The sequence below is a fragment of the Rana temporaria genome, chromosome 1 (genome assembly GCF_905171775.1).
Source record: "Rana temporaria chromosome 1, aRanTem1.1, whole genome shotgun sequence".
In the NCBI taxonomy this organism is placed as follows: domain Eukaryota; kingdom Metazoa; phylum Chordata; class Amphibia; order Anura; family Ranidae; genus Rana; species Rana temporaria.
The window spans coordinates 186,993,335-187,019,890 of NC_053489.1; the positions used below are offsets into that span (position 1 = coordinate 186,993,335).

The window sequence follows — 26,556 nt, forward strand, 5'->3', positions numbered from 1 at the left end:
AAGAATCTGCCAGTCTAAAAGATTTGGTTGTATCCAAGTACACTAGAATACACCTTCTCACATCTAGTAGATGAAACTGCCTCTCTTTTTCGTTAGAGGCGTTCTGGCAAAAGGAAGGGAGAATAATGTCTTGGGACCTATGAAATTTGGATGTTACCTTCGGCAAGAACCCAGGGTCTGTTTTCAAGATGACTCTGTCTTCAAGGATTTGAAGGAATGGCTCTCCGATTGAAAGCGATTGTATTTCACTGACCCTGCGGGCTGAAGGGATTGCTACCATGAGTACTATCTTAAAAGTCAGCAGTCTTAAGGAGGTCTCTGAGATAGGCTCAAATGGAGTTCCCAAAAAGGCTTTGAGGACGACTGACAGGTCCCAAATCTGAGTTATATTGATCTTAGTTGGTTTCTGTCTAGAAATGGCTTTACAGAACCTGGAAATAAGAGGATCTTCCTGTAAGCATGAGTGAGTGAGTGACTTGTATAGCGCAGCAATTTCGAACTTAATCGCCTCAAGGCGCTTGGGATCCAGCGTTGTACCGGTCTTTCAGAAGAGGTGGGTCTTTAATTTTTTCCCTAAATGCCCGATGGTTTTCCTCTAAGCGGATGGTGATGGGTAGAGCATTCCAGAGCCGTGGTCCTTGGACCGAGAATCTTCGTTCTCCCTTGGATTTGTAGCGGGATTTAGGAATTTGAAGAAGGTTTTGGTTGGTTGACCGGAGCACTCGCTTGGTGACGTACGGTTTTATTTTCTCGCTTAAGTATTGGGGAGCCTTCCCCTGTATACATTTGTGGGCGAGGCAGAGCGTCTTGAATGTCACCCTGTCCTGTACGAACAGCCAGTGGAGGGACCTCAAGACTGGGGAGACGGATTCCCACGGCTTTTTACCTGTTACCAGTCTGGCTGCCGTGTTCTGGACGACTTGTAGACGTGCCATCTGGTATTTCGGTAGTCCCAAGTAGAGAGAGTTTGCGTAGTCGAGTCGTGAGTTGGATTGTTCCAACCACTACCGCTGTGTCCTCTTTCGGGATGAAGGGGATGAGTCTACATAGCATGCGGAGTAGATGATGAGAACCGCTGACGACTGATCCTATTTGTGCATCCATCGTCATGTCTGAGTCGAAGATGACTGCGAGACTTGATTTTTTTGCTTGGTGCGATGGTTTGTCCGAGGATGGTGGGTGGTGTCCATGTGGTCCTAGAAATGGATTTCTTATTTGCGTGAAGGATGAGTAGTTCAGTTTTGGATCCGTTGAGTTTGAGGGAGCTTTCGGTCATCCAATTGTCGATCAGTGTGAGGCACTTTCCAAGTTCATGAAATTGTTCTTTTTTGTTGGTGATTCGAAGGTAAAGCTGCATGTCGTCTGCATAGGAGTGGTAGCGCAGGTCCTGTTTACTGATGATTTTAAGGAGCGGGCGGATGTAGATGTTGAAGAGTACGGGTGAGGGGTGATCCTTGCGGGACTCCGCATGTAATGGTCCGTGTTTCTGATGTAAAACCTCCAAGTATCACGGTCTGGGTGCGATTTCCTAAAAAAGATGCGAACCGCGGTAGGGCTGCGTCAGAGACTCCTGCTACTTCGAGTCGCGTGAGCAATATGTTGTGATCTACTGTGTCGAAGGCTGCACTGAGGTCCAGCAGCACTAGGAGACAGGATTCTCCATCATCTGCTGCTTCAAGGGTGTCATCCCATATCTTGAGAAGAGCCGTTTCTGTGCCGTGGCGAAAACCTGATTGTAGAGGATCTAGGAGTTTGTGGTCGTCCAAGTGGGGCTGAAGCTGTTGCACTACTGCTTTCTCCATGATCTTGGAGATGGTGTTGGGCTTCTTTAAGAGGGGTTTTATTATGCCTTGCTTGAGGTTGTTCGGAACCATCCCTTCCCTGAATGATTGGTTTATGATGTGCATTATGGTGGGTGCCAAGATGTCCGTGCATTCTTTCAGGAGTTTTGTCGGGATGATTTCGTTTGGGGATGTGTTGTCTCGCAGGCTTCCGATGATGTTTTTTGTGGTGTCAATGGTAATTGGGATCAGCTCGAAATTCGTCGATCGTGGACTAGTTTTGTTGATTTCTTCTTCTTGCTGTATCTGAGTGGGGTTGGTGTTTTTTTTTCTGTTGAACTGTTGCCCGAATCTTTTCGATTTTGTCGATAAAAAAGTCAGATAGTTCATTACAGAATTCTTGTGACTCACTTGCAGGGGGCTCCAAACATGAGGGGTTCATCGCCTTAGAGACTAGTTTAAAAAGTTCCCATGGACGGTTTAGGGCTTTGGAGATTTTTGGCTTTAAAGATTGCTTTGTGGTAATTCTTGGTGAGGGTTTTGTACTTTGAGGTTTTCTTTTGATGGGTTCCTCCTCCAGGCTCCTTCAGCATCTTTCTAGGTAAACACTTAAAGCCGCTACCTGCACCTTAATAGTACTCAGGGTTAACCCCTTGTCTACCCCATCTTGTAGAAATTGTAAAATGTTTGTTACACACTTGTTAGGTTTTCCTTGATCCGCCAACCAGGAATTGAATCTCTTCCAGATTTTACTATAGATGGCCCGAGTAACTGGTTTTTGACTCTGGAGCAGAGTTTGGATCACTCTTTCCGATAGTCCTTTTTCTCTCAGAATTTCTTCCTCAGTAACCATGCTGAAAGTTTCAGCATGGGTACTTGAGGGTGCAAGAGGGGTCCCTGTGACAGGAGGTCCTGTCTGCATGGGAGCCTCAAAGGTGGTTGATCTGTTAATTTCAGTAAAGTTGTGAACCAAGGTCTCTTAAACCAAAAAGGGTGCCACCAGTATGAAGACACGTTTTTTCTACTAGAAACTTGGACAAGACCCTTGGAATGAGATGAAGCGGTGGAAATGCATAGGCTAGACTGAAAGTCCAGGGTATTTGTAATGCATCCGCCTCCCATGGCTGATCTCCTGGGTATAGAGAGCAGAAATTGGGAACTTTGGTATTCTCTTTTGTCGCGAACAGGTCTATCTCTGGGTACCCCCAGTGGTTCGTTATGAGATTAAAAACTTATGTGTAGAGACCATTCTTGATTCGAAACTTGTCGACTCAAGAAATCTGCAGTGTTGTTCTGCTCGCCCTTCAAGTGAATTGCAGAGATGGAGCTTATACGAATCTCTGTCCATTGGAACATCTGTTTTGCTACGATCATTAGGCGTGGACTTCTGGTACCTCCCTGCTTGTTTACATAAGCTACTGCCGTCATGTCTGATCGGACTTGAAGGTGGTGACCCTGTAGCTTTTCCTGAAATGCTAGTAGAGCTCCTAAGATTGCCGTCAACTCCTTCCAATTGGAAGAAGACTTTTCTTCTGGTGTCCACCTGCCTTGTGCCCAGAAGGTGTTGAGATGAATGAATGAAATGAATGAAAAAACTTATATAGCGCGGCACATGCGAACTGAATCGCTCCCCAGCCCCAACTGCTCATGTCTGTGGTCAGAATGGATGTGATAGGAAGGACCCAGAGAACCCCTTTGTTTAGGTTCTTTGTCCTTCCACCACGGCAGGGATCGAAACTGAATCTTCCAAATCTTTCTTTCATTTGTTCCAACAGAAAATTCTGAAGATCTCTCTGGTGGAACCTGGCTCATTGCACAGCTGGGATGGCTGCCGTCATCAGCCCCACAGCTGACATGACCTCCCTTACTGTGCAATAAGGACTGGCTTGAAGAAGGGACATCCTCCGGTGAATGTTGGATATCTTTTCTTCCGGCAAAACTATCTTTTGTTCTACAGACATTATCTTGTAACCCAAGTACAGGATGCTCTGTGTTGGAGTGGTTTTGGATTTTTCTAGACTGACAATCCACCCCAAGCTGCTCAGGTTGTGTTGTGTCAACTCTAAATCTTGGCAGAGTGGCTTCTCTGAATGAGCTGTGAGGAGCAAGTCATCCAGATATGGTATGACAGACTGACTGAAGCCTCAAGGGGACTAGTGCTTCCAAGGACTTTTGAGAAAATCCTTGGAGAGGATGACAAGCCGAAAGGCAGAGCTCTGCACTGAAAGTGATAGATCTTTGATTCGATCTGGATTGCCATGCAAAGGAATTTCTGGCATTCCTTCCTTATTGTGATATGTAGATAGGCATCCCTTAAGTCCAGGGTTGCCATTAAAACTTTGAAGATTTTTTACTGAATAAATTGACTCCATCCGAAACTTCTTGTACCGGATGGAGAGATTTAGGGGTCGGAGGTTCATAATTAGTCTGAACTTCCCTGAGGGCTTTTTTACTACAAAAATGTGAGAGTAAAAACCCTCCCCCTGTTCGTGAATAGGGACTGGTGTCAATACTTCTTGATCTACCATGTCTCCTATTAATAAGGGTAATTTCTGAGTGACTGGGTAATTTTGTCACCAGGAATTTGGATGGTGGTTCGCTGTGGAATTCCAGAGCATAACCTCTTTTGATGAGGTTGAGAACAAAATCGTTCGAGGTTGTCTTTTCCCACTGGGGAAGAAAGTTCTTTAATCTTCCTCCCACAGGGACCCAGACGTCACTGGGGCTTGGGATCTTGACCGGGTCGATTAAAAGCATGCCCCCTCTCCCTCTACCTTTTTGTCCTGACCAATGTTTTTGGGCTTAAATTCTTTCCCAGTTTTTTCAGATTCCTTGGGGGGACGAAAAAAAACGTTCTGAAAAGGTTTCCTTTTTAGGGGAAAAGATTTTTGTCCGCCTTTTTCTCTAAGGCGGTCTCTAACTCAGGCCCAAAGACTGGGTCTCCAGTGAAAGGAACACTGCATAACCGCGTCTTGGACGCTGTGTCACCAGTCCACGTTTTCAACCACACAGATCTTCTAGCTGACACAGAAAGCCGCAGATTTTGCTGTAAATTTAACTGCATCAGTTGCAGCATCTGAAATAAAGCTAGTTGCTTTAAAGAGCATTGGGAAGGTTTTAAGTAGGTCTTCCCTAGGAGTACTTACTTTGAGGTGTTCCTCCAACTGGGATAACCAGAACTCTAGGCTCCTAGCCACACAGGAAGTGGCTAATGCTGGTTTTAGTCCTGCCATAGAAGCGTCCCAGGCCCTTTTTAGGACAATGTCAGTTCTCCTATCCATTGGGTCCTTTAAATGACCCATATCTTTAAAGGCCAGATATGACTGCTTAGATACCTTAGACAGAGGGGCATCAAGCTTAGGAATTTTGTTCCAAACTGCCTCTGGGTTCTCGTCAAAGGGAAACCTTCTTTTAAGAGAATTCGGGAAGGAAGCTTTTTTTATCTGGCTCCGCCCATTCTTTGCGAACCAGATCAGAGAGAACCCCATGAATAGGGAACACTCTGGATTTTTTCTTTCCCAGGGCAGCATACATTTTGTCATGCCTAGATAATTGAGATTCCTCCTCTTCAATCTCCAGTGTATCATAAATGGCACCTAATAATTCATCTACCTCTGATAGATAATTTATACTTTGTAACTCTGTTAGCTGCGACCTGATCCTCCTCTGAATCAGAGTCAGAGGATTCAGCTCCAACTAACCCTGGGCTATGCTCCCTTTCTGTATGGGGCTCCCTGGAGCTAGGTATTGTGGGGCTTGGTGAAGGGGAAACTGTAGCTGCACTACTTGAGGTAGCAGACGTGCCAACATTAGAAATCAAATCCCTAAGGGATATAAAAGTTGAAGCCATTTCCTCCTTAAATGAGCCAAGAAACTTTGCCAAGGGAGAGTCTGCCTCAGATTTCAGCAATCTAGCAATACATTCCTGCACAAGGTCTTGTCATAACCCGAGGATAGTTTACTTCCACAATTAGGGCACTTCCTGCGGCCTGACTTGTCTTCCCTTGAAGTCTCCTTAGCCTGCAAGGAAAAGATGGAACTTTTTAAAAAATTCAGCTCCTTTCCCCTAAGGGACACCCGTACTGCTACCATCACCATGTTTTCCCCTGGGACAGTGACCCCCCCCATAGAGCGACTCCCAGCCACCATACCTAGCCTACAACCACCCATGAGTGCATGCCCAGCAGCCTACCTGGGTTAGACTGGTGACTGCGTCCTCCAGAGTGTTCTGGGGATTAGCCTCCATGGTAGCCCCTTCCTCCGATCCCGCCGCTATTCCTGTATGGCTGGATGCAGGCCGAGATATGCAGGCCCAGCTCGGGCTTTTCCTCTCCCCCACGCGCTGTTTAGGAGACCATGAACCAGAAGTCTCGGCGCGCAGCTATGACACGATTCCGGCCGGAATGACGCTCCTGGGGGGGAACCGCGCCATTCTGCCCACAGGCCACGTCGGCACCGGGAAGGGGAGGAAAACGGGTCTGCGCTGATCAGCTCGACGGTACCCGCGCCCAGCACCAAAAAGGTGAGACTTCCAGAGCGCAATAGGTGGGACCCAGTCCTCTATGTAGCCTCTTTCCCTTCAGGAAGCCCCTGAGAGATGAAGTCCTTAGAAATGTTCCTTCTGGCAACATGTTCCTCCGACGGAGGAAAAAAAAAAATTACTGACCAGAGACCGCCTTTTGAACTGTTGGCAATGTGTTTCATGTGTCGATGGGAGGGACTCCATCTCTCAAGGGCTGTCCTGGAAGACGACTAGGGAAAAATAAGTTATGGACCACAGACTTGTATTAAAGTAAATTGAATTAATGATTTTATCAAAGAATTTCACAAAATTTGCAACCGATGGCTATCCAACGTTTCCCCAACATATCTTGATTTTACTTGGTATATATTTTAAAAAAAGTAGCACGTCAGAATTTTCAATTCTCTACCGTGAGCTTTTCATTTAAGCATTCGTCTTATTATGGCTACCTAGGGTCCATTACTTAGGTCAGTTTAGGTAAACCGTTTTGTAAATAGTGACACGAATGGCGGTTAGCATTTGCACATCTAACCTTCTCAACTGTCTTGGGTTTTAAACCGGCTGGTTTTTCAACAGAACCTACCACAAAAATGGATTGTATAAACCAATTTCTCTTGTGCCAAAGGGGGAAAAAAATACTCTAGTGAACTGCTGAAATTAGAGCTGCTATGCTTCTCCTTTAATTTCAGCAGTTCGCTAGAGAATATTGCTTTTTGTAGGCTCAAAGCAGAGTTTATAAAAAAAAAAAAAAAAAAAAGAAGAAATGATTAAAAATGGTGCCAAAGCTAATCTTTCTTCAAAGCCACAATGCACATACCGCTCTCATTTTCTAAAAACAAAAAATGCAGGCTTAAAATAAAAATATGTTGGTAAAGGAAATTGCAGCACAGTACTAAATGCAAGTGTGCTTAATGCACCTGTGTGATGAACTGAAATCAAATCTTATGTCAGACTTACCTCTGAAAACCACAGGAGTGGAAGAATTCCAGTCTTTATTTTCCCAGTTTGTCTGAAAAAATAAAATAAATAAAATAGGTTTACCAAAAGCCCCATTTTCATTATACTACAGAAAGACATTACTTCACTATCAAACAGCCATCTTTCGTTGGCCTGAATTGTAGGTGGCAACATACGATCCAATTTTTGCAAGCAACCACTTTCCTAGTATCAAAGCCTAGGGAACAAAAGTTTTTGGCTGCTAAAAGCATTTTTTTATTGTACCTAAACCAAGTCGTTAAGTCAGTCAAGAGGAAAAAAATGTACTGTACAACAAATGAAGAGTTGTCACTGTCAGGAAGAAACACACCAGATCCCAGTTATAATTCGATTGGGGACACAATCCAGAGGAAGGCAAAAAAAAAAAAACGAGGGGTGGGAACAAGCAAAAAAAAACTCCACCCAAACAACCAAAGCTCCTTAACGGAGGAGTTGCAACCTTGTGGCCGAAGGAAGCATCTGCAGATGCACCCACATCAACCTTGTAAAATTTTGTGAAAATGTAAACGGACGACCATGTCCAGCATCTGGCGACTTAGGTAATCTGCCTGTCAGTTTTCTACGCCCCGAATGTACACGGCCGATAGAGCCGGAACGCGCTGCTCTGCCCACCTCAGGTGGTGAGAAACCTCCAATGCTGCCGGCCAAGCTCCTTGTTCCTCGATGGTTGACATACGTCACCGCCGTGGCATTGTCAGACCGGATCTGATTGGGCGTCCCTGCAGCCTCCGCAACCATGTGGAGAGGCACCGCCTTGTCGTCCGAAGTTCCAGCACATTGATCGGCAGGCGGGATTCTTCCTGCGTCCAGCGACCCTGTGCCGACTGTACGGGCCAAACTCCCCTCCAACCAGTCAGGCTGGCGTCCGTCGTGACTACCGTCCAATGAAAAGGAAGGAACGACTTTCTGGACCGAAGGGCCAGGGACCTCCCCTGCCAGATCAGGGAATCCCTGGCTGGAAAGCTGGCTAATCCAGAGACAATGGAGATTTTTCCTATTTGGACAGGATCTCCTTTTGCAAGACTCGAGTGTGGAATTGAGCATACAGTACCGCCAAGAAAGTGGCAAGCATGAGACCCAGGACTTGCATGCAGAAGCGCAGCGACGACCACTTGCGGGACGCCAACAGCTTTACCGCAGTCCGAAGAGTCTGTCTGAAGGGAAAAAAATTCCCACCTCTAAAGAGGCCCTCTGACGTCAGGGAGACTTATACACATACTTGCCTCCTCAGCAGGAGGGAAGGGCCAGAAGGAAATCCACTGCAACAGAGCGGGCAACAGCAAGCAGCTTGCTATGGGGCAGCCAAGCTGATCTGCAGCTCTGTGTGTCCATTCAGACACGAAGCTGCAGTTCAACCCCGTCTCACCTGGTTCGCTAACCAATAGCAGCGGGAGCCAAATTAGCACCGCTCGTGTCTCAGCAAATGAGGGAGAGTCCCAGACGGCCAAGACACTCGTGGACATTGCTGACAGAGAGGGGGCTGCTGCACACAATGCATTCTATGCATTAAAATAAAAAAACTTCAAACTTTACAAATCACAATAATTCCAGGCTGTAACACTACAAAGTGTAGACACATCTAGGTAGAGACTCCAGATAACCATTAAAAGCACTGTATAAAAAGCTTTGCAATTTTGACTTGGAAGGAGAGGCTGCAACTTATTTAAAAATGCAAGTGTTCTGGGTTTAAATGGTCACACACACACACACACACACACACACACACCATTTTTCTTCACAAAGCTGGAAATACTTACGGAATTCCACCAACACTCATTGTTAATAAGCTTAGCTGCATCTTGATTGAACAATTCATAGGGATTCCTGTAAGCTACAATAAAAAGTGAAATAGGTAGAGCATTAAAAATGAGTAACATTTTATATAGCAAGTCAGCATATAAATCAAGTACCAACAAAGTGCTTTTGAACACATAAATATAATATATTGCCACTTATTCGATCTAAAATGTAGTGGCTGCATTCAGTTTTTTTTTCCAGGCTATGTATTAATGGAGAGATGTTGGCTCCAAATTTAGGCACAGCTTAGGGGCGACTACAGAGTGCTCCTTCTCTCCTCATTTTCAATACACAGTGGCAGTGTTTTGTAGTTCAGAAAAAGGTAGCTGCAAAAGCAGTTCACAGAAATCATAAGGACACAATATTCTGGACAGAACCCATCTGCAGAACACGTACTTTAGTCTTTAAAATACAAATAGAGCCACCACATCTATGCCCTCAAAACTACAATACAGATTTTTGTGTAGATTTAGATAAACGTTAAACTACCAGATCGGCTATTAAAAAACAGAAATTAAAGCAGTAAGTGGGATAACAACCTCAAATTCATTTCTCTTCTCTATGATGAAGGATGTTTGTAGTTTAGAGATAGCAGGGAACCAGGGCCGTTTGAAGGAATTTGGGGGCCCCAAGCAAATTTCACCCACACCCTCCCAGTGTCCTTACTACCCCCCCCCCCCTCAAAATTGTCGCTATTTCTGTTTATAGCACAAAAAATAAAAAATAAAGCAGAAGTGATCAAATACCACCAAAAGAAAGCTATTTGTGGGGAATTTTTTTTAGTAAATTTTGTTTAGATACAACGTCACACGACTGCCCAATGGTCAGTTAAATCGATGCAGTGCCGAATAAAAAAAAAAAAAAAAAAAAAAAAAAAAAAAGATTGAAGTGCATTATTTGTATTATTACATTGTTATATAAAAATAGTTCAACTCACCATAATGCAGAATCAGTGGGAGCCCCAAGTGTGTCACTTGCCGCGTCACCTGCCACCAGATGCAGATTGTCACTTGCCACACATTGCAGATTGTCATTTGCAAAAAGGTTGTGAATTGTCACATCCCCCGCCACATGTTGCAGATTGTCACTTGCCACATGTAGGGCAGTCCTCTTTTCCCTGTGTCCTGTAGCAATCACTCCCTCAGTTTCTACCTGGTTCCAGACTCTCTCCCAGCAGAGTGCATGCTGGGGGCTGAAGTCTGCGGGCTGTGCACAACAATGGGGCGGTCAATCTTCTGGGACTGCATGTCCCATGATGCTCCTCTAGACCATAGTCTTGATTGGCCACAGCGCAGCCAATCGGGAGGGAAACAGACAGGCAATGCACTAAGCGGCAAATCAGGGGAGAGCCGCACTCTCTCTCTCTCTCTCCCCACTGCTGACAGGAGAAAGGAGGGGGCGAGCGGGGGAGATATACTGATGTCCCGCAGCTCGCCTCTCTCCCTTGACACAGATTCCGTCTTTATAGCGGGCGCGGACAACGCTTGACGGATTCATTTATTATGTTGCCGGCACGCTGGGGCCCCATACAGGAGCACTGTCTGATGGCGGCCCTGGGAACATGCTGGCTGGTGGGAGCGGCAATTTGCTGCCTCCCTGAAAGTGCCGCCTGGGACCATCGGGTCCCATGGTAGGACCGGCTCTGAGGCTGAAGCACTTATAGCAAGCGGCTGCTGGGGGCTCATTTCGGGGGGTGCCCATCTCGGGGGACACATCTGGGGGAATGATTAACATCATATTATAACCATGTTATAAATTCGCTCAGTCGTGGGTCACCCGTCATCCGTGTATGGCCACCCCTGTGGAGGATAAATGCCTCCAAACAACCTTAGTAATCAAACCATACCTCTGGGTATCAGACCCACAGACAATGAGGAAGTAGAGAAGGGAAACTTAAATAAAAAAGGGACAAACAATGAATTAAAATAGTGAAACCGTACAAAAATCAGGAACATCTGCCATTTTCACTTTTCGTTATCGTTTTAACAAACGAAAACGAACATGCAGAATCCGAAATATCCAACATGAAAATAAAAGCATTTTTTTGTTTTCGTTGGTACAACAGTTAGAAATAGATAGGAGTTTCGACATGACGCTGACAATAGCAAATAAGTGTATAACACCAAGTATGGCAAGATGTACAAATATGGCCCTAAAAACATCCAAAACCATTTACACAAACTCAGTTGAGAAAAGACGGAATAGACTTGTCCATGGTTTCACAGGACAAATGTCATCAAAAATAGAGACTTGTGCAGAGACCCAAACATTACACCTAAAAACAAGAATTCATTTTAACATCAGGGAACATATCGTGTGGTGTAACCATCAGTACCAATTCCCAGAATTAGCCTGTAGAGGGAGACAAAATTCATTATACCAACTAAGCTCTACCCACAGCTTTCATTTGAAGCACGTTTCCTGTTACTTGAACATTATGGAACCGACGTACTGTTTGAAAAAAAATATCTGATTATAAAAGGACTAACAGTTGAAAGAGTTCATTATATAGCGGCAATAACAATTTTGTGATAGGGTATCTCCTGATTAAAATCAGCACATTTTTATTTACAGGCAAGGATCGATATGACTGCAGGAGTGTCAGACAGTAGATAAGCCTAGTACAGAATGACATTAACATACCTTTGAGGTTGGGGGGGGGGGGGGCATACATTGAGATGAGGTAAGGATGATCACCATACATGACCAAGCACTCTACCAGTTACAAGGAAATCTATTTTACTGTATATGTAACCCTGTACTTTTAGCCCCACAGCAAATCACTGTCCGAATCAAATCTCCTTAACCTCCATAGTTCCAAAATTATCCCCTTAACAAATGACATGAGAAAGCTACCAATTCACTCCCTTATCTCTCGACTCTCCTCGTTAGCCGACCTTTACACCAGCTATCCCACCTTCACCTACCTTTCCAACCAATCTGTGTGCACTGCTACTCTCTGCTAATCCCTCCGACTTCCACTCACCCAACAAATGATATTCAAAATACCAACATACAACATCCACAACTCTGCTCTGAGTTACATCACCAACCTCAACATAAAACTATCCCAAGTGGAGAGCGGACCTGATGGGGGGGGGGGGGGGGAAATGCGTCTAAATCCTTACTAGGCTCCATCCATCTTCAAAATTCCAATCATCTGTATGAACACTCCATGCTTCAACATGCACAAGTTTTGTGCCCCAAATTCATGTACCCTTTCCAACAGGTACATTAATCTGTGCCACCACATGACAAGTGTCAGCGTGGGCAACACAGCAATTCTAAAGATGGTCTCCAACACTATACGAATTCCCCTGAGTGTCTCAAATGAGATCTAAAAATGCTACTGCATCATAATGGAGCCATAAAAAAAAAAAAAACTGGGCCCAAAAGGAAAACAAAATGAAACATGCATATAAAAAAAAAAAAAAAAAAAAAAAGGGCTGCCCGGCTGTAGGTCCCCCAGACAGCAAACTTTGCACACTTTTAGAGGAGAACTGGGGCCGGTACTGGGTCCCCAAAGTCCGGGAGCATAGGCTCAAAAAGGGGACTCGAGTATAAGCAGAGGGGGGCATTTTCAGCACAAAAAAAAAAGGTGCTGAAAATACTCTGCTTATACTCTAGTATATATGGTATCTTAAAAGGGTATGTTTTTTTTCTAGATTAATACTCACCTATCTGTCCCCCTGTGCCTATACACCAAGAGCAGAGTGATCGAACATTGCAGATCGCTCGGCTTTCACAGTTCTGAGCAGCGCACTGCAGACCATCAGTCACAGCCATCTGCTCTGCCCCCTGCTTGCTCACTGGAGTGCTGGGCTGTAAAAAGGCGGGGGCAGCCTGCTTAGGCTCTCATCGATTTGCTGAGACTTAAGGACTTGACCCAACATGTTTAGCGATGGAGCTTCTTTCTTACTTTACACTACAGTCAAGAAAATTAAAAAAAAAAAAAATTTAAAAAAAAGGACTACAGCACATTCTCTAGTTTAATGGGTTTGTTGGTATCAAGGTTTATCGGTGCGATATACAAATTACATTTTGCCTGCCCTACTCCCACTTCAAAAATTTTCATTACCAAGTTGGAATTTAAATAGTAATGACCAAGTTTTACCAGGTTTGGGTTTTGGGTTTTGAGCAATTTGAGGGGAAGATTTTGAACTAGGAGTAGAAAGCCCCTAGAGTAGAACTACAAAAAGGGATGTCTTGGATATACAGGCCCTTGACATCTTTACGTTGTGTCCAATTCGGTTACTTGTATTTACCAGGTAGGTAGTGTATGTACCTTTAAATGCCTTCCTTCGCCATTGAGTTATTTACAAGCATCTTCAAGATATTTTGTTTTTCAAACATTTCCTTCTTTTCAACTTGGCGCCTTACGACTGCTGTGGCACAGTGCATCCTGGAAAAGTATTCTTAGCACTTTACTTTTTCCACATTGTTATGTTACAGGCTTATTCCAAAATTGATTAAATTCATTTTCCTCAAAATTCTGCAAACAGTAACCCATAATGACAATGTAAAAAAAATGTGTTTGAAATCTTTGCAAATAAACGAAAAAAAAAAACCTATGTACACAAGTATTCACAACCTTTGCTCAATACTTTGTTGAAGCACCTTTGGCACTCAAGGCTTCGAGTATGATGCTACAAGTTTGGCATACCCATTTTTGAGCAGTTTCTCCCATTCTTTGCAGGACCTCCAACGTTCCATCAGGTTGGAAGAGGAGTGTTGGTGCACAGACATTTTTAGATCTCTCCAGAGATGTTCAATTGAGTTCAAGTCTGAATGTCCTTGAGTGGCCCATCCAAAGCCCAGAGTTATCCTGTAGCCATTCATTTGTCATCTTGGCTGTGTGTTTAGGGCTGTTGTCCTGTTAGAAGATGAACCTTAACCCCAGTCTGAGGTCCAGAGCACTCTGGAACAGCTTTTCATCAAGGATGTACATTGCTGCATTCATCTTTTCCTCGATCCTGACAGTTTCTCAGTTCCTACAGCATGATGCTGCCACCACCATGCTTCACTGTAAGGGTGGTATTGGCCAGGTGATGAGCCAGTGCCTGGTTTCCTCCAGACTGGACGCTTGCTATTGAGGCCAGAGAGTTCAATCTTTGTTTCATCAGACCAGACAATATTGTTTCTCCTGGCCCAAGTCCTTCATGTGCCTTTTGGCAAACTCCAGGCAGGCTGCCATGTGCCTTTTGAGGAGTGGTTTCTGTCTGGTCACTTACCACACAGCCCTGATTGGTGAAGTGCTGCAGAGGTGGTAGTTCTTCTGGAAGGTTTTCTTCTCCACAGAGAAACGTGAAGCTCTGTCAGTGACCATTGTTTTTTTTTTGTCACCTCCCTGACTAAGCCCCCCCCCCCCCCCCCGATTGCTCAGTTTGGTCGCATGGCCTGCTCTAGGAAGAGTCCTGGGGGTTCTAAACTTCTTTTGATGATGGAGGCCATTGTGCTCATTGGGACCTTCAATACTGCAGCAATTTTTCTGTACCCTCCCCCAGATGTGTGCCACAATACAATTGTGTCTTGGAGGTCTACAGGCAGTCTCCTTGGACTTCATGGCTTGGTTTGTGCTCCGACATGTACTGTTAACCAAGACCTTAGACAGGTGTGTGCCTTTCCAAGTTATGTCCAATCAACTGAATTTACCACAGGTGGACTCCAATCAAGTTGTAGACTCAAGGATGATCAGTGGAAACAGGACACACCTGAGCACAATATTAAGTGGCATGGCAAAGGCTGTGAATACTTACAGTAGGTGAACCCGATATTGTGTCAATCTCGCTCTCTTTCTCTGCGAGATTGAGCACCTACGAGCCCCATCGCGGGAGCCAGCGCCGAGCTGGCTTGCCGCGATGGAGACAGAGCCGTCATAGAAGCGACGGGAGATCCGACTTGGATTCCCGCCAATTCTACACGTGTGCGGCGTTTGTTATGAATCCTGAGGGGGAAGTCCCCGCCGGATTTTAAATAAAAATCCGGCATGGGTTCCCCCCTCAGGAGCATACCGGGCCCTTAGGTCTGTTATGGGTTGTAAGGAGAGCCCCCCTACGCCGAAAAAAATGGCGTAGGGGGTCCCCCTACAATCCATACCAGGCCCGTATCCAAAGCACGCTACCCGGCCAGCCAGGAAGGGAGTGGGGACGAGCGAGCGCCCCCCCCCCCTCCTGAACCGTACCAGGCTGCATGCCCTCAACATGGGGGGGTTGGGTGCTCTGGGGCAGGGGGGCGCACTGCGGCCCCCCCACCTCAGAGCACCCTGTCCCCATGTTGATGAGGACAGGGCCCCTTCCCGACAACCCTGGCCGTTGGATGTCGGGGTATGCGGGCGGGAGGCTTATCGGAATCTGGGAGCCCCCTTTAATAAGGGGGCCCCCAGATACCGGCCCCCCACCCTAAGTGAATGAGTATGGGGTACATCGTACCCCTACCCATTCACCTGCAAGAAAAGTGGTAAAAACACAAATAAACCACACAGGGTATTAAAATATTTTATTAGTCTGCTCCGGAGGCCCCCCCTGTCTTTATTAGCTCTTTTACCAGGGGGAGCTTCTTCTTTGACGTCTTCGGGTGGGTGGGGGCCGCCGTCTGGTTCTCTTCTACCGCCGGGGGGGGGGGTCGCTTTTAAAAAAGCCCCCACCCCCCGGCGGGTTTCCTCCGGCGTCTTCGGCGGGGGGGCTTCTTCTTCCACTATCCCGACGGGTCTTCTCCGCTATCCGGGGGGTCTCCTATGTTCGCCGCTCTCCGCTGTTGATTTGGCGCACCCCGGTTCTTCGTCTCGCTGTCCGGTGCCTTCTTCCGTGCTGTACGTCTTCTTCTCCTTCCGTGCTGTGAGTTCTTCTTCCGTGCTGTGACGTCATGTTCTTCACTTCTCTTCTTCTCCCGATGTTGACACGCCGGTTCTTCTCGCTGAAATGACGGATGCGCGCCTTGCATCGGACCTATATAGGCCTCACAGTCCCATCATGCTCTGTACCTACCCATGTGATACCCATGTGATACCTACCCACGTGGTAGGTATCACATGGGTATCACATGGCCCCAGAGCACCCAACCCCCCCATGTTGAGGGCATGCAGCCTGGTACGGCTCAGGAGGGGGGCGCTCGCTCGTCCCCACTCCCTTCCTGGCTGGCCGGGTAGCGTGCTTTGGATACGGGTCTGGTATGGATTGTAGGGGGACCCCCTACGCCGTTTTTTTCGGCGTAGGGGGGGCTCTCCTTACAACCCATAACAGACCCAAGGGCCCGGTATGCTCCTGAGGGGGGAACCCATGCCGGATTTTTATTTAAAATCCGGCGGGGACTTCCCCCTCAGGATTCATAACAAACGCCGCACACGTGTAGAATTGGCGGGAATCCAAGTCGGATCTCCCGTCGCTTCTATGACGCGCTTGCTGGGATGTGCTGTCACTATTCCAGTGAGTGCGAGATGTCGGCGAGATCTCGGCACCATGTCGCCGAGAATCAGCGCGATGCTGTCGTGCTAAAAAACACAATATCACAAACACCTACTGTACAGTACAGACCAAAAGTTTGGACACCTTCTCAAAGAGTTTTCTTTATTTTCATGACTATGAAAATTGTAGATTCACACTGAAGGCATCAAAACTATGAATTAACACATGTGGAATTATACATAACAAAAAAAGTGTGAAACAACTGAAAATATATTTCATATTCTAGGTTCTTCAAAGCAGCGACCTTTTGCTTTGATTACTGCTTTGCACACTCTTGGCATTCTCTTGATGAGCTTCAAGAGGTAGTCACCTGGCGCAGCACCCCATCACTCTCCTTCTTGGTCAAATAGCCCTTACACAGCCTGGAGGTGCGTTTGGGGTCATTGTCCTGTTGAAAAATAAATGATGGTCCAATTAAACGCAAACCGGATGGAATAGCATGCCGCTAGAAGATGCTGTGGTAGCCATGCCAGCAAAGCACCATCACACCTCCTCCATGCTTCACGGTGGGAACCAGGCATGTAGAGTCCATCTGTTCTCCTTTTCTGTGTTGCACAAAGACACGGGTTGGAACCAAAGATCTCAAGTTTGGACTCAGACCAAAGCACAGATTTCCACTGGTCTAATGTCCATTCCTTGTGTTCTTTAGCCCAAACAAGTCTCTTCTGCTTGTTGCCTTTCTTTAGCAGTGGTTTCCTAGCAGATATTCTACCATGAAGGCCTGATTCACACAGTCTCCTCTTAACAGTTCTAGAGATGTGTCTGCTGCAAAAGGTGGCTACTTTGAAGAACCTAGAATATGAAATATATTTTCAGTTGTTTCACACTTTTTTGTTATGTATAATTCCACATGTGTTAATTCATAGTTTTGATGCCTTCAGTGTGAATCTACAATTTTCATAGTCATGAAAATAAAGAAAAAAACTTTGAATGAGAAGAAGGTGTGTCCAAACTTTTGGTATGTACTGTATATACATGGGATTTTTGTTATAAATTTGCAAAGATTTCAAACTTTTTACGTTGTCATTATGGGGTATTGTTTGTAGAATTTGAGGAAAATTATCCATTTTGAAATAAGGCTGTAACATAATGTTACAAAAGTACTTTCCGTACACACTGTAGTAGGTAAAAAAAAGGAAAAAAAATAAAAACAACTACCACCCACACACACACACAGAACGGTTAGGACTGCCTAAATTGACAACATTACATGTTTATGGAACATATTATACAGTACTGTATATAGCTAGGCAGGGAGTTGCACCTGAAAAAAAAAAAAAAAAAAAAAAAAAGGACAGCTGAATCTGTAGAACAGAGAAAGCCTATAAAAAAGGCAAAGCTCGGGCAGACTGTTGCGTGTGGTTTTTAACATTCCATAGTGCAAAGATTTCACCTTGCTACAAGAAATGGATTTAGATAAGAGCCCATTAGAGTCATAAATTCATTAGGCTCAATTAGTACTTTGAGATAAACCTGCAAACATGGACCATCTTCCTAGGTTAAAGATTACCTTCTGTTTTTATTTGCGCATTTTTTTATGACCAGCATTACGACATTAAACTTTGGTACTGTGATAAGCAAAAATGACAGTGCAAGCCCAACGTAGGCTTCATTAAAATAAAAATATATATCAAATTTGTCCATAACATTTCAGGTCCTGAAAATATTAATTCTACAGTGTAGGCCAACTATGACATTTATAACTAGGCACAAAGATACTGTATCAAAATTATCCATTGCATTCAATAAAGAACACCGATCTACAGTCGCAACAAACACACACACGTACGTTAATTCAGCCCAAGACTCTTCATGAAAGACATTCAAGGTATTGTATACATAAAATGCATGATCTACTAGATCATTTAAAAAAAAAAAAAATTGTTACATGATCGAAGCCAACCATTTTTATTCATTCTCATGATACATTTCCAAGGCATTAGTAACAAACAGTAACAGATGCCCAATGCCTCCAAACATCAAATGGGCACATTGAAAGCACAGTTCCAACTACAAAAATGCACTGAACAGAATGTTGCGATTGCCTCTTCATTGACAACTATGCAAAAGCCGTTCAGGACGCATAGTGTAAAAGATGGCAACAGGAAAAAAGGAGATTTAGAATGTGTCTGGATCAACCTCATGCAGATCCGATTTCATATTCGGACCAGTTCTACAGAAATACAAGTTCATTAAAACTGGGAATGTTTAAAATGTACCTACAGCATTGAACCAAAAAGGATATGAACTATTATGGAGATTACTAGGTCAGAGTCATTGAAAAGTGTGCAGGTTAGCAGCTAAAATGTTCAGATCCGACATAAAACTAATTCTGGAGGGCCCCCTGGTGACCTCCCTACCATCAATAATCCTAAACCAATGTCTAAGTCAAAAGACAGGTAGCAGGTAAGTCATCAGAATAGTCAATAAATTACTAGGAAATGGTGCGGTGTACAGTATATACATCTTGTCAGACAAAAAAGGCATCAGTGCAGGAAATTCTTCAACAGTAGCATATCGTCTTCAGTATGTGCATCAACAAAAAAAAAAAAAAAGAAAAAGAAAAAAAAAAAAAAAAAAAAAGGTGATCTGCACCCAAGTCCTGAGGAGAAGAGAATATACAGCCACCTGATGAGAGGCATTACCACCATCATGCACCATTAGACCTGTATTGTCCTCCCCTGAGGTGAGCTGCTAGGAGCACAAGGGAGTGTGTCCACATTTACATTTCTATGCATTGCGATCATGGCCAGATTCCTTAGCCTCTATATTTGGATATTCAATTTTTGGATTGGAAGCATATCAACCATCATTATGAGGAACGCTTGTACTTATACATGAAATTGTGTTTAATGTTTTACTTTCACCTATGAAATTAAATTTTTTTTTTACATCTGCTGACAGCACTGACCGACTCCGGGCCGGCTGGCCCATGCACTGGTTTTCTGGGTCAAGTACCCAGTAGGGGAGAGAGAGCGCGTGTGCTCGACAAGACAGCACTGGTTTTCTGGGTTAAGTACCCAGTAGGGGAGAGAGCGCGTGTGCTCGACAAGACAGCACTGGTTTTCTGGGTTAAGTACCCAGTAGGGTTACTATTCACCTTTATACTTTTTTGGATATTTGGATTGGTTACTTAGCACATTAATGAATTTTACGTTTTTTTTATTCATGACATTTTGATTACCCATTTATCTTCACTTCTTAAATGGTTATTCTCTGCACTTTTAATTACCATATATTTTGACCTGCTGACAGCACTGGGAATGTGTGTCCAATTACCCATTAGGGTTATGAAATGTGTCATTTAAAGTTAGCAAGTTTGCACAGTCCCCATCTTACACTACATTGTGATCGACATTCTTGTTTGCATCGTTTTGTGTGTTTGCTGCACTAGTGTTGTGTTTACCCCCCAGCAGGAACAATTTTGTACTTCCGTTTAGTTTGATGGTTTCAACTCATCTTACCATTAATATTTATCATGTTATGGGGATGTGTTGGTTAACTTTAAAAAGGAGGGAAATCAAAAATTTATGGTGTGGTCTTGTTTTAAAGGGAGCGCCACACCTTTCAAACTAGTTTTACCTTATGTGGGGACACATTTGAGTGTTGGCAGCTTCTTAATCATTATAAAATTTTCTTATTACTGGTTAGTGAACAAATACTTTGCCTTCCTATTTCATGCTGGTTCATCGCCTCCACAGTTCTGTATAATATTAATTAGTGGAAGCAGTCAGCTTACTGCTCAGTGACAGTCAACAACATTTGTCCCGATGTCCAGTGCCTCCACAGCAAATACTTTATTCATGTTCAGCAACAAAAACAAGAATAGTTCCAGCAAAGTGTTGGCATCCCTCTGCCTCCTACACGGTTCTGTAACTGCCTTGAGCATACCCCTTTCTAAACATTTTCTTCATACCATGTTCTCCATTCAGGAATAGAAGAATCGCTGCTTTTATTAAGCCACAGAAAGACTTTCCGTTGTCCCATGGGATTCACCCCACCTAGAAAATATCACTTGTGCCACTGCTGCGTTCCTAGAGAGAGTTTCAAGATGTTCTGAATGAATCCCATTTACTAGCAACGGATTCCCCTTCACCAACAGATTGCACTTCTCAGTGCTTTACTACATACAATATAATGCTTCTACTGTTCACAAAATATGCAAAACTCAAATGCACAGCTGAAAAAGGTTGTGCCCGGAGACTAACCACCACATGGTTACCTAGTAATGCCAGCTACTCTCCGATCCATGGACACAGGACACTGTTACACACATTTACTAGATGGCCATACAAGCCATTATCTTATTGAACTGAACAGAAAAGTGGTCAGTCTGCATGGATTCGAAAGAATTCTACTTAAAACCTGATTATTGTATGCCTGCCTGGATTATTTAATACACCCAGGTATCCTAACAAAATTGGAGGAACTCAGAACACGAATGGTTAAGCTGGATACACACACTTGCTTGTAGATTTTTTTCCTTCGGATTTATCAAAACCATATAAAAGAGGTCAAACCCCAATGCCGTGTGCACACGATCATTTTTCGGCATTGAAAAAAAAAAAACTTCATCATTAAAACGACGTTGCCCATACGCCATCGTTTCAAAAAAATGCTCTAGCAAAACGTGGTGACGTACAACGGCACTATAAAGGGGAAGTTCCATTCACCTTTGGGCTGCTGTAGCCGATTCCGTGTTCATAAAAGACGATTCGCGCTTTGTTACAGCGTGACAAATGTGCTTACTCCATTAGAAATGGTAGTTTTACCAAAACGAGCGCTCCCGTCTCATGACTTGCTTCTGAGCATGCGCAGGTTTTTAACGTCGTTTTAGCCCCCACGATCATTTTTTACAACCTGAAAAATTACATTGTTTAAAACGATGTTAAAAAATGCAACATGTTCGAAAAAATTCTTTCGTTTTTCAGAACCTGAAAAATGATGTGAAGCCCACACACGATCATTTTAACCACTTGCCCACCACGCCATAGACATTTTACTGCTACAGCGCAGTCGAGTTATTCTGGGAGGACGTCCTCCCAGAATCCTCCACTCCACTCCTGGAATCATCCGTGAGCCCGGCGCATCACTGATCGCGGTAAATTGCCGCCGATAGCTGCCGTTTACCACGTGATCGCTCCGTCAAATGACGGAGCGATCACTTGTAAACAAACCGGCGTCATTTGATGACGCCGGTTCCTCCCTCTCCTCTCTGTACCGTTCGGTACAGTGTGAGAGGAGAGGGGGGAGCGGGTGTCAGCAGCAGCACTGAGGGCTGGATCTGTGACAACTGCAGTCACAGATCCAGCCATCCATCCCAGCTCAGCTATCCCTGCGCAATACCCCCCATACCCTGCAATACCCATTTTTTTAAAGCGCCCCTGTCCCCGTGTGCTCGCATGCAGAAGCGAACGCATACGCAAGTCTCGCCCACATATGAAAACGGTGTTCAAGCTACACATGTGAGGTATCTCTGCAAACGTTAGAGTGAGAGCAATCATTTTGGCCCTAGACCTCCTCTAACTAAAAACATGTAACCAATAAAAGTAATTAAAGCGTCGCCTATGGGGATCTTTAGGTAGCGAAGTTTGGCGCCATTCCATGAGTGTGCGCAATTTTGAAGTGCGACATGTTGGGTATCTATTTACTCGGCGTAACTTCATCTTTCACATTATGAAAAAAAAATTGGGCTAACTTAACTGTTTTGTTTTTTTAAGCACAAAACAGTTTTTTTTTAAAAACACACGTTCAAAAAATTTCTGCGAAAATACCATGCGAGATAAAAAGTTGTAACGGCCGCCATTGTATTCTCTAAGGTCTTTGCTAAAAAAAACATAATGTTTTGGGGTTCTATGTAATTTTCTAGCAAATGAGGATTTTTACATGGAGAGAAATGTCAGAATTGGCCTGGGTGCTTTAGAACGCCTGATGGTGCTCCCTGCATGTTGGGCCTCTGCATGTGACCACGCTGTGTAAAAGTCTCACATGTGGCATCGCCATACTCGGGAGGAATAGCAGAATGTGTTTTGGGGTGTAATTTGTGGTATGCATATGCTGTGTGTGAGAAATAACCTGCTAATATGACAGAAACTCGATTTTTTTTTTTTATTATTTATTTATTTATTTATTTTTTACAGAATTCAGTCGTTTTTCTTTTATAGCGCAAAAAATAAAAAACCCAGAGGTGATCAAATACCACCAAAAGAAAGCTCTATTTGTGTGGAAAAAGGGACAAAAATTGTCATTCAAATTGTGAGAGCACCGAAAGCTGAAAATTGGTCTGGTCAGGAAGGGGGTTTAAGTGCCCAGTGGTCAAGAGGTTAAATGACATTTTTTAAAAACAATGTTTTTCCCGTGCTGAAAAATGATCGTGTGTACGCGGCATTAGAGTTTCAAATTGTATGCAATCAGGAAAGGCCCTCACACTACATGGTGTTGGTAAATCTAAAGGAAAAAAATCTGACAAAAGTGGTCTAGTGAGGTAGCCTTAAGGAAAAAAAAAAAAAAGTTTGCTTGTAGATCAACCCCCAGATGTCAGCATAAAGATCCCCAAAAGAGTGCAACTTACAATTTACTTAACTGCTTGCTGCCCACTCACAGACCATTTACTGCGCACGGGTGGCACGGCAGGTTTGGTGGAATACCTATATGTCTCCTAGCACATGTACACTAGTGCCCCCTCCCCCCACGATTGATGTTATCCGATCACTGTGCTCAGGACCTGGCCGCTGTGAGCTGTAGCCAATAACAGCAAGCAAGTGTTCACGAATGGAAAGCCATAGATGATAGTTAAACTTGTTTAGAATGGTAATCCTCACGGTTACAAGCAATAATCACTGTTACCAACAGTGTCAAAGTCATAAAGCTACTTGATCAGAACAGCGAGATACTCTGTGCTGTTCATAAAGAGTGCCTACAACACTTTAGGAATTTGCCCGTACCTCTGCACATAGGTGTGCGCAGCCTATTGCATTAGGGTGTGCACCCCAAAACTAAAACGCATGCCTTTCTCTACAGCTTGAGATGCACAGGGCAGCGAATTAATGGGAATTGCTCTTTGCTGAGTGGCTTCCTGTTCATTCACAGATGCGAGGCTAGTAAACAGTTTACTAGGCTTCAGTTATGAATGAACATAGTGAGCAAATGTAATCATTTAGAAAAGGGGGTCGGTAGATAACATTTACTAGCCCCTTTCCCCGCTCTTCATCCTGAAATATCCCCGGAAACAGCCGAGGGGAGAGAAGAAGAGAAGCGAGCAGCACTGCAGGTGGGGGGGGACAAACACAGGAGGAAGTCCAGGCAGTAGGGGGGGGGACCAGACACTGCACAGTGATTAGGGTGTGCCCAGGCACACCTATGCATGACAAGCATCGGAGCTTGCCCCAAATTCATGCCACCTTGCTATACAGCTTACAGAGCCAGGCACTAGACACCACCAGAGGTTTTCCCCCCCAATTGCCTATAAACTGGAGGCAATTTTTTTGAACATTTCAGTAAAGCTAGTGAAACTGACCATAGTGAAGAACGCCTTAAAGTGTTACTAAACCCAGGAACCTGCATTCACTATAACTGGTCTCCCGCAGTACACATGGAATAGCAATTTTTTTAGTAAATAAAAAAAACTGCCAAATAATTTCTCAGCAGTGAATTGCATCATGTGACCATCAGTTCCTGGTTAAAGTTTGAGTTAAGTTGAGAAAAAAAATAAATAAAAAAAAATAAAAAGAAGAAGGACTTACTGGATGCAGGTCTAGGAATAGGGAATGTAGCTCTTCACTTGGGTGTAGTCCATCCACAGCATCCACATATCCAGGATCCGCATTGTAGAAATGAGGAAAGGATAGAAACAAGGGAGCACCTGGTAAAACCAAATTTTACATTTGTTACTCCCAATTATAAGCCAGATTAATGCATATTTACGTGGCTGACCTTTACACAAACAGATCTTACTGGCAATTCAGAGATCGGAATATTCTCAGTGGATGGAGCTTCAAGTCTCCATGAATTTAGCTTTAATCTTGAAGACCAATAGTATACAAAAAACATGTAAATTCTGTTATTTATGGGGGGGGGGGGGGCACACCATTTTTTTTTATGGTGTGCAGGAAAATAAAGTAATTTATTAACAAAATGTCAGTATCTACAAGGCCTCATTTAGTCTTGCACTGCAGTAGTTTACAAATAACTTCTAACAACCTGTACAGCCAAATTTAAATATTCCTAGACATTTGTCCCTTATACGAGAAGTATCAAAGAAACTTTTGAAAATGGGGTTATGTCTGTAACGGGAGGGCCCGTTGAACCCAGAAGCTCTTAGAAAGTATGAGATACCCTTGCTTCAGCTTCCGACACCTCTTATGTGTAGATCACCCTGTGTCTCCAATAGGGGCACAGGGTGAACGAGAACCCCACTATGATCTGTGCTAGTCAGATTTAATGTGGTATACATTGTGTGTTGGCTGTGGTGTACTATAAGCTTGCTGTGATGGGGTGGGATGTGATTGCATTCCAATGTCCATTGTGGTAATTAAGTATGTTACTGTGGTGATGTGGATTGGAGTTTAGGAGGCAGCAAGGCTAGTTTAAAGGTCATGTGTACGAGTCACCAGCGGTAGTTAATTAGCTCATGTAAAGGCCTCTGAGTCATTTTGTCTGCTAAGGGATGTATTGACACTCAGAAAAATGTGGGGTAGAGAATGGAAGCGCCACCTAAGTGCAGTATTAAAGCGGTTCTTTTAATGACACATTGTACAAAACACACTTACAAGAAGGTAAGCAAAGAAGGCTCATCTGTAACATCATGTAGTCCTCGTCCCGGATCCATGGACTGCTTAGAAGTGAAGAAAGCAGAATGTGTGGAGTCTTCAGGCCTGTCCTGTGGCCATCAGGATGAAGCCTGTTCCAGCCTCACAGGTCACGTGATTACTTCCGAGGAACACTTCCAGGAGGAGGGTCAGACAGGGAGAACAAAGGCTGAATGGGCTACGCGCTCGGAGCCACTGCTCCTTCTATTGGCCTGATAGGAGCAGTAGCTCCGAGCGCGTAGCCCAATCAGCCTTTGTTCTCCCTGTCTGACCCTCCTCTCGGAAGTGTTCCTCTGAAGTAATCACGTGACCTGTGAGGCTGGAACAGGCTTCATCCTAATCTCTCCGGCCACTGCAGAATAAGGGGGGGGGGCAGTTGGGATGTAAAAACATGGCTCAACCATGAGGTTTTACAATCCCACTCTGACGTGCTGGCGAGCCTCAAAACTGGGGTGTCGAGACAATAAAAAAAAAAAAAAATAGAGTTTGGCTGAAGCCATTAGCAATCAACTGTGTTTACTCTTTAAATCATAATCACAACAGAAACTACCCAAATGACCCTGATCAAAAAAAGTTTACATACCCCAGTTCTTTCAATTTTTATGATTTTTTTTTGTACAAATACAAACAGAAATATTTTATGACACACACACACACACACACACACACACACACACACACTTATATACTCCATCATATTAATTATATTCCTCCAGACCCCCCTTTCCAGGAAACCCCAGTTCTTAACACTGTATTGCCCCCTTTAACATCAGTGTCAACTAGATGACCTTCCTAATTCTTTATGGGGCCCAATATGGTCTGTCCTCCCTTTACGGTTTACATAGAGAATTTCCTCCGTTATGTGTCTTTCGTGTTCTATCTTAGCCACCATAATTGTACCATTACATTTCTTGTTGCATTCCTTATAAAGTCTGAATGCGGATGATCCCTCAACCTTGTATTTTTTGAAGGCCTTCTTTGCTTTTATATGCATTTTTACATTGGAGTTACTTCCGTTTGCCTTTTAAATGTATTACTCAATGGGATGCATTGGCCAATTCCCTCATTTAATATGCTCTTAAAGCAAAACCCATCTCTCCTCTGTGTTCTTTGTTCCTAGGATTTTATCAAAGTTTATGCCTTTTAGCAAGGTTCATAGTTTAGGGAAGTTGGAATTCTTTTTAAATTCAGTG

General features: G+C 44.1%; 1 protein-coding gene across 3 annotated transcripts in view; it reads right to left on the reverse strand.

Annotated features, from left to right (window-relative positions):
• Positions 1-26,556, reverse strand: part of SCARB1 (scavenger receptor class B member 1) — a 151,715-nt gene that overhangs the window by 13,408 nt on the left and 111,751 nt on the right. For all 3 annotated transcript variants that reach the window (XM_040347362.1, XM_040347360.1, XM_040347361.1), the window contains exons 8-10: positions 24,299-24,417; positions 9,057-9,130; positions 7,261-7,312 (exon numbers count right to left, since the gene is read on the reverse strand). In XM_040347362.1, coding sequence (XP_040203296.1) covers positions 7,261-7,312; positions 9,057-9,130; positions 24,299-24,417 — 245 coding nt within the window. The remainder of the gene's footprint in view (positions 1-7,260; positions 7,313-9,056; positions 9,131-24,298; positions 24,418-26,556) is intronic.